This window comes from Bufo bufo, chromosome 4, assembly GCF_905171765.1.
Source record: "Bufo bufo chromosome 4, aBufBuf1.1, whole genome shotgun sequence".
NCBI lineage: Eukaryota > Metazoa > Chordata > Amphibia > Anura > Bufonidae > Bufo > Bufo bufo.
Genome location: NC_053392.1, coordinates 241,540,827 through 241,555,976, shown reverse-complemented (window position 1 = coordinate 241,555,976; position 15,150 = coordinate 241,540,827). Strand labels below are relative to the sequence as shown.

Below are 15,150 nucleotides of genomic sequence, written 5' to 3'. Positions count from 1 at the left end.
TTTGTAATTGCACGTATTTTAAATTTTTGTATCGCCACTGAGTCATCTGTATAGCATCACATGCAGTTTGTACATTTCCTCATTTCTCTGTCTACCTCACTGAGATGGGCTTATCTGCTCAGTCCCGTCCTTCAGCTTCCACCAGCCAGATCTACGACCAGCCTGAAGATTACTTAGCAGAGCAATTGGAGCAGGGTCTGTGGAGATCCCTATAAATATATACCGGGGAATGCCAATGAAATGCCAACTTTCTGTATTTGTCTAACTCTTACCTGAACAGTTTTCTCCGCCATATCCTTTCAGACACTGACATGTATAGGATCCATTGGTATTCACACAGCTTGATTCATTGGGACAGATGTACGTGTTAGTGGCACATTCATTGATATCTGTCAGAAATATAGGTATTAAATTTGTGGATATTATAAAATATTCAATACTAATTCACTGCAGTCAATGTATGGCACGGCCATGTAAAGACAATACAGCCTAAACAATGCATGTAAATGTAATGACAGAAATATTAGGCCTACAGACTCGACATCTTGAGCAGACCTGACCTTGGCTAACGTTGGTAGAAAGATTACAAATATTACAGATTGATGGAATTTATGAAGTGCAGTATATATGGTTAAACAACTTTTAGCATTTTTCAGTAAGCCTTACCAACACAGAGTATTAATGGATCTCCTTCGTATCCAGATGAACATTGACAGGTATAATTTCCAGGAATGTTTTTACAGTCGCTGTTGGCAACACATTGGGGAATACCATTGGTGCACTCATCAATGTCTGTTGAAAAGCAGAGAAAACAATAGTTTTATAGTAGACATGAGCAAATCAAAGTTGATGAACTGGAATTTGATCCGAATTTCAGGAAAAAAAAACGATTTTCATTGAATCTGAACTTCCTTACGCTTCGTGGTAACGAATCGCATTTTTTTTCTTAAAATGGCTGCTGCACATGTTAGGACATGGAGCAAGGAACTCTGGGAACGAGGGATCATGCACAATGAAATGCATGCAGCCAATCAGCAGCCAGCCAGCCCTGTGATGTCACAGCCCTATAAATAGCCTCAGCCATCTTGGATTCAGCCATTTTCCAGTGTACTTAGTACAGGGAGAGACGTCAGCAGGTGCTAGGGACAGTGCTAGAAAAGACTTTAAAACTTTTATTTTGCTGTATAGAAGTTCAGGGAAAGGATAGGGAGGAATCATTCCACAGTATTGAAGCAGAACAGGGTACAGTAGGGGAGTGCAGTTATATGTTTTAAAGCCTTTTGTGGAGTGTATAAGTGGAAAAAATTAAGGGCCTATTTTCCATTTAGCAGTGCAGTTATATGTTCTAAAGCCCTTTTTGGCATGTAGTAGTGGCAAAAAATATATATTACTTGACGTTCAGCGGTGCAGTCATCTGTTCTAAAGCCCTTTTTGGCGTGCATTAGTGGCAAAAAATATATATATTATTTGCCATTCAGCGGTGTAGTTATATGTTCTAAAGCCTTTTGTGGGGTGTATAAGTGGACTAAAATAAGGGCCTATTTGACGTTCAGTGGTGCAGTTATATGTTCTAAAGACATTTTTGGCGTGTACTAGTGGCAAAAAATATATATTATTTGCTGTTTGGCGGTGCAGTTTTATGTTCTAAAGCCTTTTGTGGAGTGTGTAAGTGGAAAAAAGTAATTGCCTTTTTGCCGTTCAGTGGTGCAGTTATATGTAGAGATGAGCGAATCAAAGTTGACGAAGTGGAATTCGATCTGAATTTCAGAAAAAAATTGAGTAGCACCGAATCTGAATTTCCTCACGGTTCGTGGTCACGAATCACATTTTTTCCTAAAATAGCTGCTGCACGTGTGAGGACATAAAGCAAGGAACTCTGGGAAGGCGGGATCACCCATAATGCCGTGCATGCAGCCAATCAACAGCCAGCCCTGTGATGTCACAGCCCTATAAAAAGCCTCAGTCATCTTGGATTCTGCTAATTTCCAGTGTACTTAGTGCAGGGAGAGATGTCAGTAGGCGCTAGGGACAGTGCTAGGAAAGACTTCATTGTGCCAAAAAAAAAGATTTACAAGTTCAGGGAAAGATTATTCAAGGTGTAGGGAAAGGATAGGGAGGAATCATTTCACAGCATTTATGTTGCACAGAGTTCAGTAGGGGAGGTTACAGCCTGGGTAATAGGAACAATCCTATTACACCTTGCTGCACTGATTGGGGATCCAAATTGCCATTATTCAGCTCTGTAATTCCAGCAAACCTTTCTTGTTATTGGGGTGCAAGTGCTGTTTGATACAACCATTAACAGGGTTTATTACAAAGAAATATTTCTATGTCTTATTTGCCCTTATGCAGTTCAGTTATATGTTCTAAAGCATTTTTTGGCTTGTATTAGTGCGGGAAAAAAGGGCTTATTAGCCGTTGTGTGGTGAAGTGTGAAAATTACAGCCCTTTTTGGCGTGTATAAGTGGCACAAAAAAAAAAATTATTTGCCGTTCAGCGGTGCAGTTAAATGTTCTAAAGTTCTTTTTGTTGTGTATTAGTGGCAAAACAAAAATATATTTGCCGTTCAGCAGTGCAGTTATATGTTCTAAAGCCCTTTTTTTGTGTATTAATGGCAAAAGAAAAATATATTTGCCATTTAGATGTGCAGTTATGTGTTCTAAAGCCTTTTGTGGAGTGTATTAGTGGAAAAAATAAAAATATATTTCCCTTTCAGCGGTGCAGTTATGTATTCTAAAGCCTTTTTTGTCGTGTATAAGTGGGAAAAAAATAAGGGCCTATTGGCCGTTCAGTGGTGCAGTTATAGGTTTTAAAGTCCTTATGTGGAGTGTATAAGTGGAAAAAATAAAAATATATTTGCCATTCAGCGGTGCAGTTAAATGTTCTAAAGCCCTTTTTGTCGTGTATTAGTGGCAAAAGAAAAATATATTTACCATTCAGTGGTGCAGTTATATATTATAAAGCCCTTTTTTGCGTGTATTAGTGGCACAAAAAAAGTATTTGCCGTTGTGTGGTGAAGTGACAAAATTACAGCCCTTTTTGGTGTGTATTAATGGGGGGGGAAAGGGCTTATTAGCTGTTGTGTGGTGAAGTGAGAAAATTACAGACTTTTTTGGGGTGTTTTAATTTCCATTTTATTTATTTAGTTGATCTAACAGTATGTCAGACAGAGAAGTGCCAGGCCCTGCACAGGGGAGTGGCAGAGACCTAAATGTTTCTGGCACAGGTCGCAGCAGAGTAAGTGGGCATGGCAGCAGGAGTCGCAGCGAGAGGCCTGAGCTTCCGGGGTCATCTAGCGGTCGTGTCGTGACCAGCAACCCAGAGGTTCTTAAATGGTTGACTCGGTCATCCACTTCGTCCCACGTGACATCAGGCACCCCCAGCCAAGAGTTGGTGGGTTTGTCAGACACAACCCATAGTTGGCATAGCCCAGGAGCAGGCCATGTGCCCTCACCTGTCCTCAACCTGCCTCTGTCTTTTTCTGTTCCCTCAGCCAGAGAAGTATTATATGCTGTGGGCTCAGTCCCACTATACAGCGAGGACAAGCTACTAGAGGACAGTAAGCAGCTACTGGCATACCAAGATGTGGAGAAGACACCCGCCACTTCCTCCGCTAGGTGGGCAAGTAGTGATGATGAGAGTGGAGTGGGAGCTGGAGTTGCGAGCGGTGAGGCTCCTGACCCAGAGACCATTGAGGAGGACATCAGTGACGTGCAGACAGTACTCGATGATGATGATGTAGCTGATTGCACTTGGGAGCCGGGTGAATTAGGGGCTTCATCATCATCGGGAAAAGAGGGTGGCAGCTTGCCCGTGAGGCAGCGGCGGAGCCAGCAAGTCGGTAGCGTGGCTGGGAGTCAGCAGGGTGGCAGCAGTAAAAGGTCGGTAGCCAAACGTGCCCGGGGTAGACCACTAGCTTTGCAGGAGCCTACCTGCCCAGAAAGCAGTGGTGCACAGGTTCACGGAAGCAGCGGCGGTAGCAGTCAGTCAGTGCGTAGTGTTGGGGGTAAAATCACCTACTCGGCGGTGTGCCAGTTTTTTCTTAAGCCGCCGGAAGAGGTAAACATGGCCATATGTAGAATCCGGTGAAGGTGAAGCGTGGCCAGGGTGCCAAGGTTGGCACCACAGCCCTGCGTCATGGCCTGGGAGAACAGTGGCTCCGATGTGGTGGTTCAGCATGCCGCAACAACCGCAGCATCACCCAGTGGCACGCACCCAGTTTCAGGTAGTCAAGGCTCCACCACCTCAGCCGAAGGGAGCTGTCTGTCCTTCACATCATCTGCTGGTCATGATGCTCTTGCTCCTCCTACTCCTTGCCAGTCATTCCGTCAGCAATCGATCACCAAAGCGATAGCCAAGAGACAACAGTATGCGTGCACTCATCCAACGGCGTAGAAGCTGAATGTGCTCCTTTCCAAGTTGCTGGTGCTGCAGTCCCTCCCTTTCCAAGTGATGGACTCTGCACCTTTCAGAGAACTGATGGCTTGTGCCAAGTAGACAGGAGTACTTCCCTGTGTAACTTCGATGTCAGCCAGTAGCAGCTTATGCTTGACACCTGCCGTTTGCTAAGGCCCTTTGAGGAGACCACTTTATTTGTCAGTCACCAGGATTACATCCCGTAGTCCTGGCGACTGACAAATAACATGGCAGGCAGGTGTCAGCAAATGGCAGGTGTCACGTATAAGCTGCCACTGGCTGGCATCGAAGTTACACAGGGGAGTACTTCTGTCGGCTTCATTTCATTCCACTGCTTCATGTCCTGGAACAGATGCTGGTAAATCTGGCTGGTCAGGGGACTGGAGACATGGCGCCTATATCTCATGGCCACATGAGCCCTGTGGGGGCTGAACTGGAGGAGGAGGAGGACATTGGAGCAAAAGCAATGTGTATCGAAATGGGTGTTTTTTTCTACACAGGTGACAGGAGAGGGGGAGCAGGAACAGCAAGAGGAACTACAGGGTGATGAGGAAGACGAGGCAGAGGACCCAGACACACTGTGTCAGTATGCAGTGGAGATGGAGGCAGGGAGTCCCTCCGAGTCACTTGCACAAATGTTCCAATGCAGGCTCACTTGCTTGCGTAGTGACAGCCGAATTATCACCATTCGGCAGAGGGATGACTTCTGGCTCTCCACCTTTTTGGAACCCCGAAACCAATCCAAAATGGGGGCCTTTATTACAACTGCTGAGAGGGAGGACAAACTGTACTACTATAGAGACATCCTATATAGTCAGTGGGCCGCTGCCTATCTGCGTCATCGTCCATCTTCTCTCAGGTCTGACTGGGGGGCGCTCTGCGCTCACGTTCCTCTGCCATGGCTGCAGTGGCAGGGTGGGGAAGTAGGAGTAGTTCCAGCTCCATCAGCGGCAACTTGAGCCTAGAGTCGCTGATGAGCAGCTTTCTTCACCTGCCTAGTGAAGAAACTACTCACCAGCAGCAGCAGACCTGGAGCAGGACCTGAACCAGCAGGTGGTGGCATACTTGGACAGCACCCTGCCACCCCACATTGAAGATCCACTGAACTACTGGGCAGCCAAACTAGAATTGTGGCCGCAACTGGCAGTTTGCCCTGGAAAAGCTGTCCTGCCCGGCCAGTAGTGTGGCATCAGAGCGGGTGTTTAATGCGGTGGGGCCATAGTTACCCCAAGAAGAACTCGTCTGTCCCTCCAGATGGACAGATGGTAAGCTCCTCCCACCTACCAACATATAGATTGGCGAAACTCGGCGTGGGGGACCGCTATGGGTACTCGATTCGCGCTGAGTTTCGCCAATCTATATGTTGGTAGGTGGGAGGAGCTTACCATCTGTCCATCTGGCGGACTCGGTGCGGATCTAGTCCTCTGGAAAAGATTTATTGATGATGTGGTTTTTATTTGGAAGGGAGGGGAATCTCATCTGAACCAATTTTTAGATAACTTAAATAAAAATTAATTTTATTTGCATTTCACATCAACTTGGAGCCGACAACAGATCAATTTTCTGGATCTAACGATTTATATAGAGAAGGGCAAAATACAAACAAGAACATTCCACAAACCAACAGATTGTAATAGCTTCATACCATTGGAAAGCTGCCACCTGTCAACCTGGTTGACGAATATCCCCAGGAGTCAATTTATCAGGACCCGTAGAAACTGTAGCAATATAACACATTTTGAGGAGGAAACAGCAGAGCTCAACAGAAAATTTATCAAAAAAGGTTACAGATTAACTGATCTAGAACCAATAGTAGAGGAAGTGAAAAAGTTAGACCGTAATAAACTAATAAAAAATAAACCAATGAATAAAGAACAAGAATCCCCAGCACCAATAAGTGGGAAAGTAAAGGATATAAATATAAATAAAAATAAAGATAAAAAAATATATAAACATACAAACGAAAATGGAGACACTTTACTCAAAATCCCAATTATAACCAAGTACAGTGAAGGGGATAGGGTCCTTAAACGGATCGTTGGGAGACATTGGGATATCCTAAAAAAGGACAAACTGATAGGTGAAAGAATCCCCAAAGCACCTACCTTCATCTTTAGAAAAGCGCAAAATCTAGCATACCTAATAGCTCCATCTGTCAAAACTGTTCTAAAGAAAAGTAACATACAAAACGGAACAAAAATAGGTTTCTTCCCTTGTAAAATGTGCAAAAACTGTAGGGTGACTAGACAATATAACCCTATTTTGGAAATAGGAGATGATCCAACCACTTACAAAATAAAAAATCATATTACCTGTGACACCAAGGGGGTAATATATTTCATCAAATGCCCCTGTCAGAAAATCTATGTCGGCAGGACTAAACGCCAAATGAAGATTAGAATACAGGAGCATACTAGGAATATAAATAAAAAATTTGATGGACATCCATTATCCAAACACTATACAGAATATCATGGCAGTTCATTTACAGGTTCAATCTTTGGCGGCATTGAAAGGGTTAAAACAGATATGAGGGGTGGAAATTACATTCATCAGATGTCACGCTGTGAAAGTAAGTGGATCTTCAGATTAAATAGTCTGGCACCAAAGGGGCTAAATCAGGAAATCGAGTTATTTGCATTTAAATAGAGACATGGACCCTATATAACAAAGGGCTGGGATAGCGTATAGTGAATAGGGGTGTGCCCCTAGGTTTCTGAGAACAGATACTGCAGGAATGATTATGGGAATGGAAAACCTATTTAACCCCCAGGACTTGTACCATGAACTATCCCTGACGAAGGAACCCGTAGGTTCAGAAACGCGTTGGATGGAAATTTGTCCCTTGGAGGCACCCAGAGCGAGGTTGTGACGTCACACGAAGACGCTCCTGAACTCATCCCTGCAGGCTCCTCCACGCGTGCGCTAGCTACCGGCCGGGGCAGCGCGCAAGGTGAGAGTTAGAGCAAGAAGCGTCCCATCAGATCTTTACAACGCTTCCTGGAACAACGGGATCACATCACATCACGGAACGACTATTTATCAGCTACAGGTAGAGATCTCATAATTAGTGTCCTGTGTATATACATGTAATAATTTTCACCCTCCCCTACCCTCTCTGTGTGCCAGCGCCGGTATTATATATATATATATATATATATCTATATGAATGGCAAATATATTTTTCTTTTGCCACTAATATGCGACAAAAAGGGCTTTAGAACAGATAACTGCACTGCTGAACAGCAAATTGGCCCTAATTTTTTCCACTTATGCACTCCACAAAAGGCTTTAGAACATACAATGCGTGCAGAATTATTAGGCAAATGAGTATTTTGACCACATCATCCTCTTTATGCATGTTGCCTTACTCCAAGCTGTATAGGCTCGAAAGCCTACTACCAATTAAGCATATTAGGTGATGTGCATCTCTGTAATGAGAAGGGGTGGGGTCTAATGACATCAACACCCTATATTAGGTGTGCATAATTATTAGGCAACTTCCTTTCCTTTGGCAAAATGTGTCAAAAGAAGGACTTGACAGGCTCAGAAAAGTCAAAAATAGTGAGATATCTTGCAGAGGGATGCAGCACTCTTAAAATTGCAAAGCTTCTGAAGCGTGATCATCGAACAATCAAGCGTTTCATTCAAAATAGTCAACAGGGTCGCAAGAAGCGTGTGGAAAAACCAAGGCGCAAAATAACTGCCCATGAACTGAGAAAAGTCAAGCGTGCAGCTGCCAAGATGCCACTTGCCACCAGTTTGGCCATATTTCAGAGCTGCAACATCACTGGAGTGCCCAAAAGCACAAGTTGTGCAATACTCATAGACATGGCCAAGGTAAGAAAGGCTGAAAGACGACCACCACTGAACAAGACACACAAGCTGAAACGTCAAGACTGGGCCAAGAAATATCTCAAGACTGATTTTTCTAAGGTTTTATGGACTGATGAAATGAGAGTGAGTCTTGATGGGCCAGATGGATGGGCCCGTGGCTGGATTGGTAAAGGGCAGAGAGCTCCAGTCCGACTCAGACGCCAGCAAGGTGGAGGTGGAGTACTGGTTTGGGCTGGTATCATCAAAGATGAGCTTGTGGGGCCTTTTCGGGTTGAGGATGGAGTCAAGCTCAACTCCCAGTCCTACTGCCAGTTTCTGGAAGACACCTTCTTCAAGCAGTGGTACAGGAAGAAGTCTGCATCCTTCAAGAAAAACATGATTTTCATGCAGGACAATGCTCCATCACACGCGTCCAAGTACTCCACAGCATGGCTGGCAAGAAAGGGTATAAAAGAAGAAAATCTAATGACATGGCCTCCTTGTTCACCTGATCTGAACCCCATTGAGAACCTGTGGTCCATCATCAAATGTGAGATTTACAAGGAGGGAAAACAGTACACCTCTCTGAACAGTGTCTGGGAGGCTGTGGTTGCTGCTGCACGCAATGTTGATGGTGAACAGATCAAAACACTGACAGAATCCATGGATGGCAGGCTTTTGAGTGTCCTTGCAAAGAAAGGTGGCTATATTGGTCACTGATTTGTTTTTGTTTTGTTTTTGAATGTCAGAAATGTATATTTGTGAATGTTGAGATGTTATATTGGTTTCACTGGTAAAAATAAATAATTTAAATGGGTATATATTTGTTTTTTGTTAAGTTGCCTAATAATTATGCACAGTAATAGTCACCTGCACACACAGATATCCCCCTAAAATAGCTAAAACTAAAAACTACTTCCAAAAATATTCAGCTTTGATATTAATGAGTTTTTTGGGTTCATTGAGAACATGGTTGTTGTTCAATAATAAAATTAATCCTCAAAAATACAACTTGCCTAATAATTCTGCACTCCCTGTATAACTGCACAGCTGAACGGCAAATATTATTTTTCTTTTTTCCACTTATACATTCCACAAATGGGCTTTAGAACATATAACTGCACCGCTGAACGGCAAATAGGCCCTTATTTTTTTTCCACTTATAGACTCCACAAAAGGCTTTAGATCAAATAACTGCACCACTGAACGGCAAATATATATTTATTTTCTCCACTTATACACGTAACAAAAGGCTTTAGACCATAAAACTGCACTGCTGAACGGCAAAGATATGTTTCTTTTGCCACTAATACACAACAAAAAGGGCTGTAATTTTCTCACTTCACCACACAACGGCAAATACTTTTTTGTCCCACTAATACACGCAAAACAGGGCTTTAGAAAAAATGACTCCACCGCTGAACGGCAAATATATTTTTCTTTTGCCACTAATACACGACAAAAAGAGCTTTAGAACAGCACTGCACCACTGAACAGTAAATAGGCCCTAATTTTTTTCCACTTATGCACTCCACAAAAGGCTTTAGAACATATGACTGCACAGCTGAACGGCAAATATATTTTTCTTTTTTCCACTTATACACTCCACAAAAGAGTTTTAGAACATATTCTTGCACCGCTGAACGGCAAATAGGCCCTTATTTTTTTCCACTTATACACTCCACAAAAGGCTTTAGAACATATAACTGCACCGCTAAACGGCAAATATATATATTTTTTTTCCACTTATACATTCCACAAATTGGCTTTAGAACACGGGCAAATAAGACATAGAAATATTTCCTTGTAATAAACCCTGTTAATGGCTGTATCAAACAGCACTTGCCCCCCAATAACAAGAACGGTTTGCTGGAATTACAGAGCTGTATAATGGCAATTTGGATCCCCAGTCAGTGCAGCAAGGTGTAATAGGATTCCTATTACCCAGGCTGTAACCTCCCCTACTGAACCCTGTTCAACATAAATGCTGTGGAATTATTCCTATCTATCTTTTCCCTACATCTTGAATAATCTTTCCCTGAACTTGTAAATATTTTTTTTAGCACAATGAAGTTTTTTCTAGCACTGTCCCTAGTGCCTGCTGACGTCTCTCCCTGCACTAAGTACACTGGAAAATGGCAGAATCCAAGATGGCTGAGGCTATTTATAGGGCTGTGACATCAAAGGGCTGTCTGGCTGCTGATTTACTGCATGCATGGCATTATGGGTGACCTCGCCTTCCCAGAGTTCCTTGCTCCATGTCCTCACACGTGCAGCAGCCATTTTAGGAAGCGTGAGGAAATTCGGATTCAGTGTGAATCAAATTTTTCCTGAAATTCAGATCAAATTGCACTTCGTCAACTTCGATTTGCTCACCTCTAGACAGGATCCGTTATTTGGGGGTTATTGTTCTGATGGATCAGAGGAAGGGCAAAATAATCAGTGAGCTCAACACAATCTTACTGCTGACATCCACTCCACTCTGTCGGGGGGGGGGGGGGGGGGGCTTTATTTGTATAAGCGTTTAATAGAACAGGTTCTGTAGACATCTATGTGGAATCAGCTGACAGCAGTGTAAAAGGAGTGCGCTTCTTCTTGACGCTAACATTGACTTGTTTCGCTGAGTTCATACTTGAGTTATTTGGTCAGTTTTGGCCCCGTCACTGCCCAAATAAGTGGAGTGTGCAGTCATTCTAAGAGCGACACCTGTCATCTACATGTCATACTGACTCACAGTATTGTTTCACTACCACAGCAGACTCCCTATGGGTGTTACTGCAAGGCACAGTGTTCTACACCACTATAAAGGCTCTCTGCAGCCAGGAAATAGCCATTTTTATTGCAATTCGCCACGAAAAAATTCAGATCAAAACGAAAAAAAATTAAAATGCGGATCAAACAAAGATTTTTTTTTTTAGCTCATCAGTATGTGATCGCTGGGTTTCTGACACCCCGGACCACCAAAATCAGCTGTATGAGAATGCAGCAGCACTCCTGTGAGCGCCGCGGCCTTCTCTCTGCTTGTCCTAGGCCAGTGACTTCACGTTCATTGATTACGTGGCCTAGGAGCAGCTCAACCCCATTCGAATGAATGGAGCTGAGTGAGATACCAAGTACAACCGCTATACAATGTAAGCTGCGAGAAGGCAGCGGCGCTCACAGAAGTCCCAATACCTTCTCAAAACAGCTGATTGGCAGGGGTCCAAGGTGTCAGAATGCCACCGATCACATACTGATGACCTATCCAGAGGAAAGGTCATCAGTAAAAAAAAAAATTAATTTTTTTTTAAGCATCTTCAAAATTTTTACATATTTTAGTAGTGTGATATACAGGGAGTGCAGAATTATTAGGCAAATGAGTATTTTGACCACATCATCCTCTTTATGCATGTTGTCTTACTCCAAGCTGTATAGGCTCGAAAGCCTACTACCAATTAAGCATATTAGGTGATGTGCATCTCTGTAATGAGAAGGGGTGTGGTCTAATAACATCAACACCCTATATTAGGTGTGCATAATTATTAGGCAACTTCCTTTCCTTTGGCAAAATGGGTCAAAAGAAGGACTTGACAGGCTCAGAAAAGTCAAAAATAGTGAGATATCTTGCAGAGGGATGCAGCACTCTTAAAATTGCAAAGCTTCTGAAGCATGATCATCGAACAATCAAGCGTTTCATTCAAAATAGTCAACAGGGTCGCAAGAAGCGTGTGGAAAAACCAAGGCGCAAAATAACTGCCCATGAACTGAGAAAAGTAAAGCGTGCAGCTGCCAAGATGCCACTTGCCACCAGTTTGGCCATATTTCAGAGCTGCAACATCACTGGAGTGCCCAAAAGCACAAGGTGTGCAATACTCAGAGACATGGCCAAGGTAAGAAAGGCTGAAAGACGACCACCACTGAACAAGACACACAAGCTGAAACGTCAGGACTGGGCCAAGAAATATCTCAAGACTGATTTTTCTAAGGTTTTATGGACTGATGAAATGAGAGTGAGTCTTGATGGGCCAGATGGATGGGCCTGTGGCTGGATTGGTAAAGGGCAGAGAGCTCCAGTCCGACTCAGACGCCAGCAAGGTGGAGGTGGAGTACTGGTTTGGGCTGGTATCATCAAAGATGAGCTTGTGGGGCCTTTTCGGGTTTAGGATGGAGTCAAGCTCAACTCCCAGTCCTACTGCCAGTTTCTGGAAGACACCTTCTTCAAGCAGTGGTACAGGAAGAAGTCTGCATCCTTCAAGAAAACATGATTTTCATGCAGGACAATGCTCCATCACACGCGTCCAAGTACTCCACAGCGTGGCTGGCAAGAAAGGGTATAAAAGAAGAAAATCTAATGACATGGCCTCCTTGTTCACCTGATCTGAACCCCATTGAGAACCTGTGGTCCATCATCAAATGTGAGATTTACAAGGAGGGAAAGCAGTACACCTCTCTGAACAGTGTCTGGGAGGCTGTGGTTGCTGCTGCACGCAATGTTGATGGTGAACAGATCAAAACACTGACAGAATCCATGGATGGCAGGCTTTTGAGTGTCCTTGCAAAGAAAGGTGGCTATATTGGTCACTGATTTGTTTTTGTTTGGTTTTTGAATGTCAGAAATGTATATTTGTTAATGTTGAGATGTTATATTGGTTTCACTGGTAAAAATAAATAATTGAAATGGGTATATATTTGTTTTTTGTTAAGTTGCCTAATAATTATGCACAGTAATAGTCACCTGCACACACAGATATCCCCCTAAAATAGCTAAAACTAAAAACAAACTAAAGACTACTTCCAAAAATATTCAGCTTTGATATTAATGAGTTTTTTGGGTTCATTGAGAACATGGTTGTTGTTCAATAATAAAATTAATCCTCAAAAATACAACTTGCCTAATAATTCTGCACTCCCTGTAATATCATCTCTTGTTCTACGACAACTACCTTTAGCAAACCTGTAAATCAGTGTATAATGATAAGACAGAATGGAGCACAGTGCATTACCGACACACAGAGAGCTGTTGTTTTCATCCACTTCGTAGCCTTCATTGCAGCTGCAGTTGTATCCACCCACATAATTATTACATATTTGCTGACAAGTTGATGTGTTGAGATAACATTCATCAATATCTGGAAATAAATAATTATGTTTAAAGACTCTAAAAGGATAAAAACTCTTAAAAAAAAGCACTATTATTACACAGAGCGAACATCCCATGACATGGTTCTACAGTATTTTATGGCAGCCATTTAAAAATGACTATAGCAATGGGCATGGTAATGTCGCAATATCACATACAGTACTAATAATACACCATGTTGTTCTGTCCTACTCCTAACCAGTACTGCCAGTGTGATTTAAAGGGGTTGTCTCATCTCAAACACTGATGACATATAGCTAGGATATGACATCAATGTCAGATAGGTGAAGGTCCCTCCTTTGTGACCACATCCTATCTCCAGAATGGGGCCCCCAAAGTGAAGGGGAGTGCATCGCACATGCAAGCGAGTATGCTCAGCTATTTCTGGAAGTCCCGCAGAGATAAAACAAGAGTGCGCCATAGCCATAGCTCCATTCACCGCAATGTGATTGCTGGACATATCGGAACTAGTGTTCAACTCCCATAGCTGTGAAGGGAAGTTGTCCACGCATGTGTGTCCTGGTGGGACCTGTAACTTTCTGACATTGATGGTATATCTTTGTGATATATCAAAAATGACATAACCCCTTTAAGTGGTTTTCAGAAGAAACAAATTAGCTGAGCAGACCTTCCAAGTTCCTGTGTAATAAAATGGGGTCAGGAAGGAAGCAGAGAGTAACAGGACCGAGGCAACATCAAAACAGCAGCTGCAGGGAAATGGTGCAGTAAGTATGGTTTATTAAATTTTTTTAACCCTTGCTGTCATCTTTCATTAAAACAAAATTTTCTCCATTGAAAAGCCTTTTAATATGGATCTAAAAAAAACTTACTCTATGACATTTCAGAATACATCTCCAGATTTTTTGTGTTTTTTATTTTTTATTTTTAAGAAATACAGTATCTAAAAATATAGGCCTATCTCTTGCACTTGTATCCCATGCCATTCAAAGAAAAGTTATTTATTTAGATTTTTTTGTAGAAACAGTGCCCCTCGTTCCCCTGGGATGTGTCTGATATTGCAGGTCATCTCAATTCAAGTCACTGGCCAATCACTTTAACTTCTTGAGCATTTGGATGTACAACTATGTCCTAAGGAGCTAACTGGTTAACATTTTTTCAGATAATTATTCTTGCTGTCTCCTTACAAACCAACTACACGCTGTTGACAGGACTCTTTTTTCCATCATGCTTGATGGAAGAAAACCGAACCATTACCCATTATTTCTCCCCTTAGACATGTATTAGGACGGAGCAAAAAAGAATGCCTCTCAAAGGGTTCCGTTTTGCATTCCGTCCTAAACTCTCGTTATATTCCGTTATAACCCTGTTATAACGAAACAGTATAATGGAAATACGAACGCTAATGTGATCCCACCCTAACAATGGTAATAACACTTCATATGTTTTAAAGACATTTTAAAGCAATGCAATCCTGCTGAAGGGATCCCATGTCCCCAATAAATATTGGAAGGGGAAGCTTAATTTTCCTCACTGAATGATGATAGCTGAAAAGTCAGATTTATATTTTCTAAAATCCTTAAAAAGTTTGCAGGGAGGAGAAGAAAGATGAAGCTTTTACCGACCTGTGCAGGTTATTCCATCTCCAGTTAGAAAAGGAGGACATGGACCACACTCAAATCCTTCCTGAGGTGCTTTGTAATCTACACAACTACTGCTGTTAAAACATGTGTTTCCTGCACAAGCATTAAAATCCTCTTCACAGAATGTCCCAGTCCATGCGGCAGAACAGTTACATCCAGCCACCTGCATTGTGAGACAGATAAAGCCACGTATGTAAA

General features: G+C 42.6%; 1 protein-coding gene across 1 annotated transcript in view; it reads right to left on the bottom strand.

Moving 5' to 3' along the window:
- The window catches only part of LOC120999139, a 260,278-nt gene that overhangs the window by 204,415 nt on the left and 40,713 nt on the right, over positions 1-15,150 (bottom strand). The window contains exons 24-27 of the mRNA XM_040430012.1: positions 14,935-15,115; positions 13,215-13,340; positions 667-792; positions 273-389 (exon numbers count right to left, since the gene is read on the bottom strand). Of these exons, the coding sequence (XP_040285946.1) occupies positions 273-389; positions 667-792; positions 13,215-13,340; positions 14,935-15,115 (550 nt within the window). The remainder of the gene's footprint in view (positions 1-272; positions 390-666; positions 793-13,214; positions 13,341-14,934; positions 15,116-15,150) is intronic.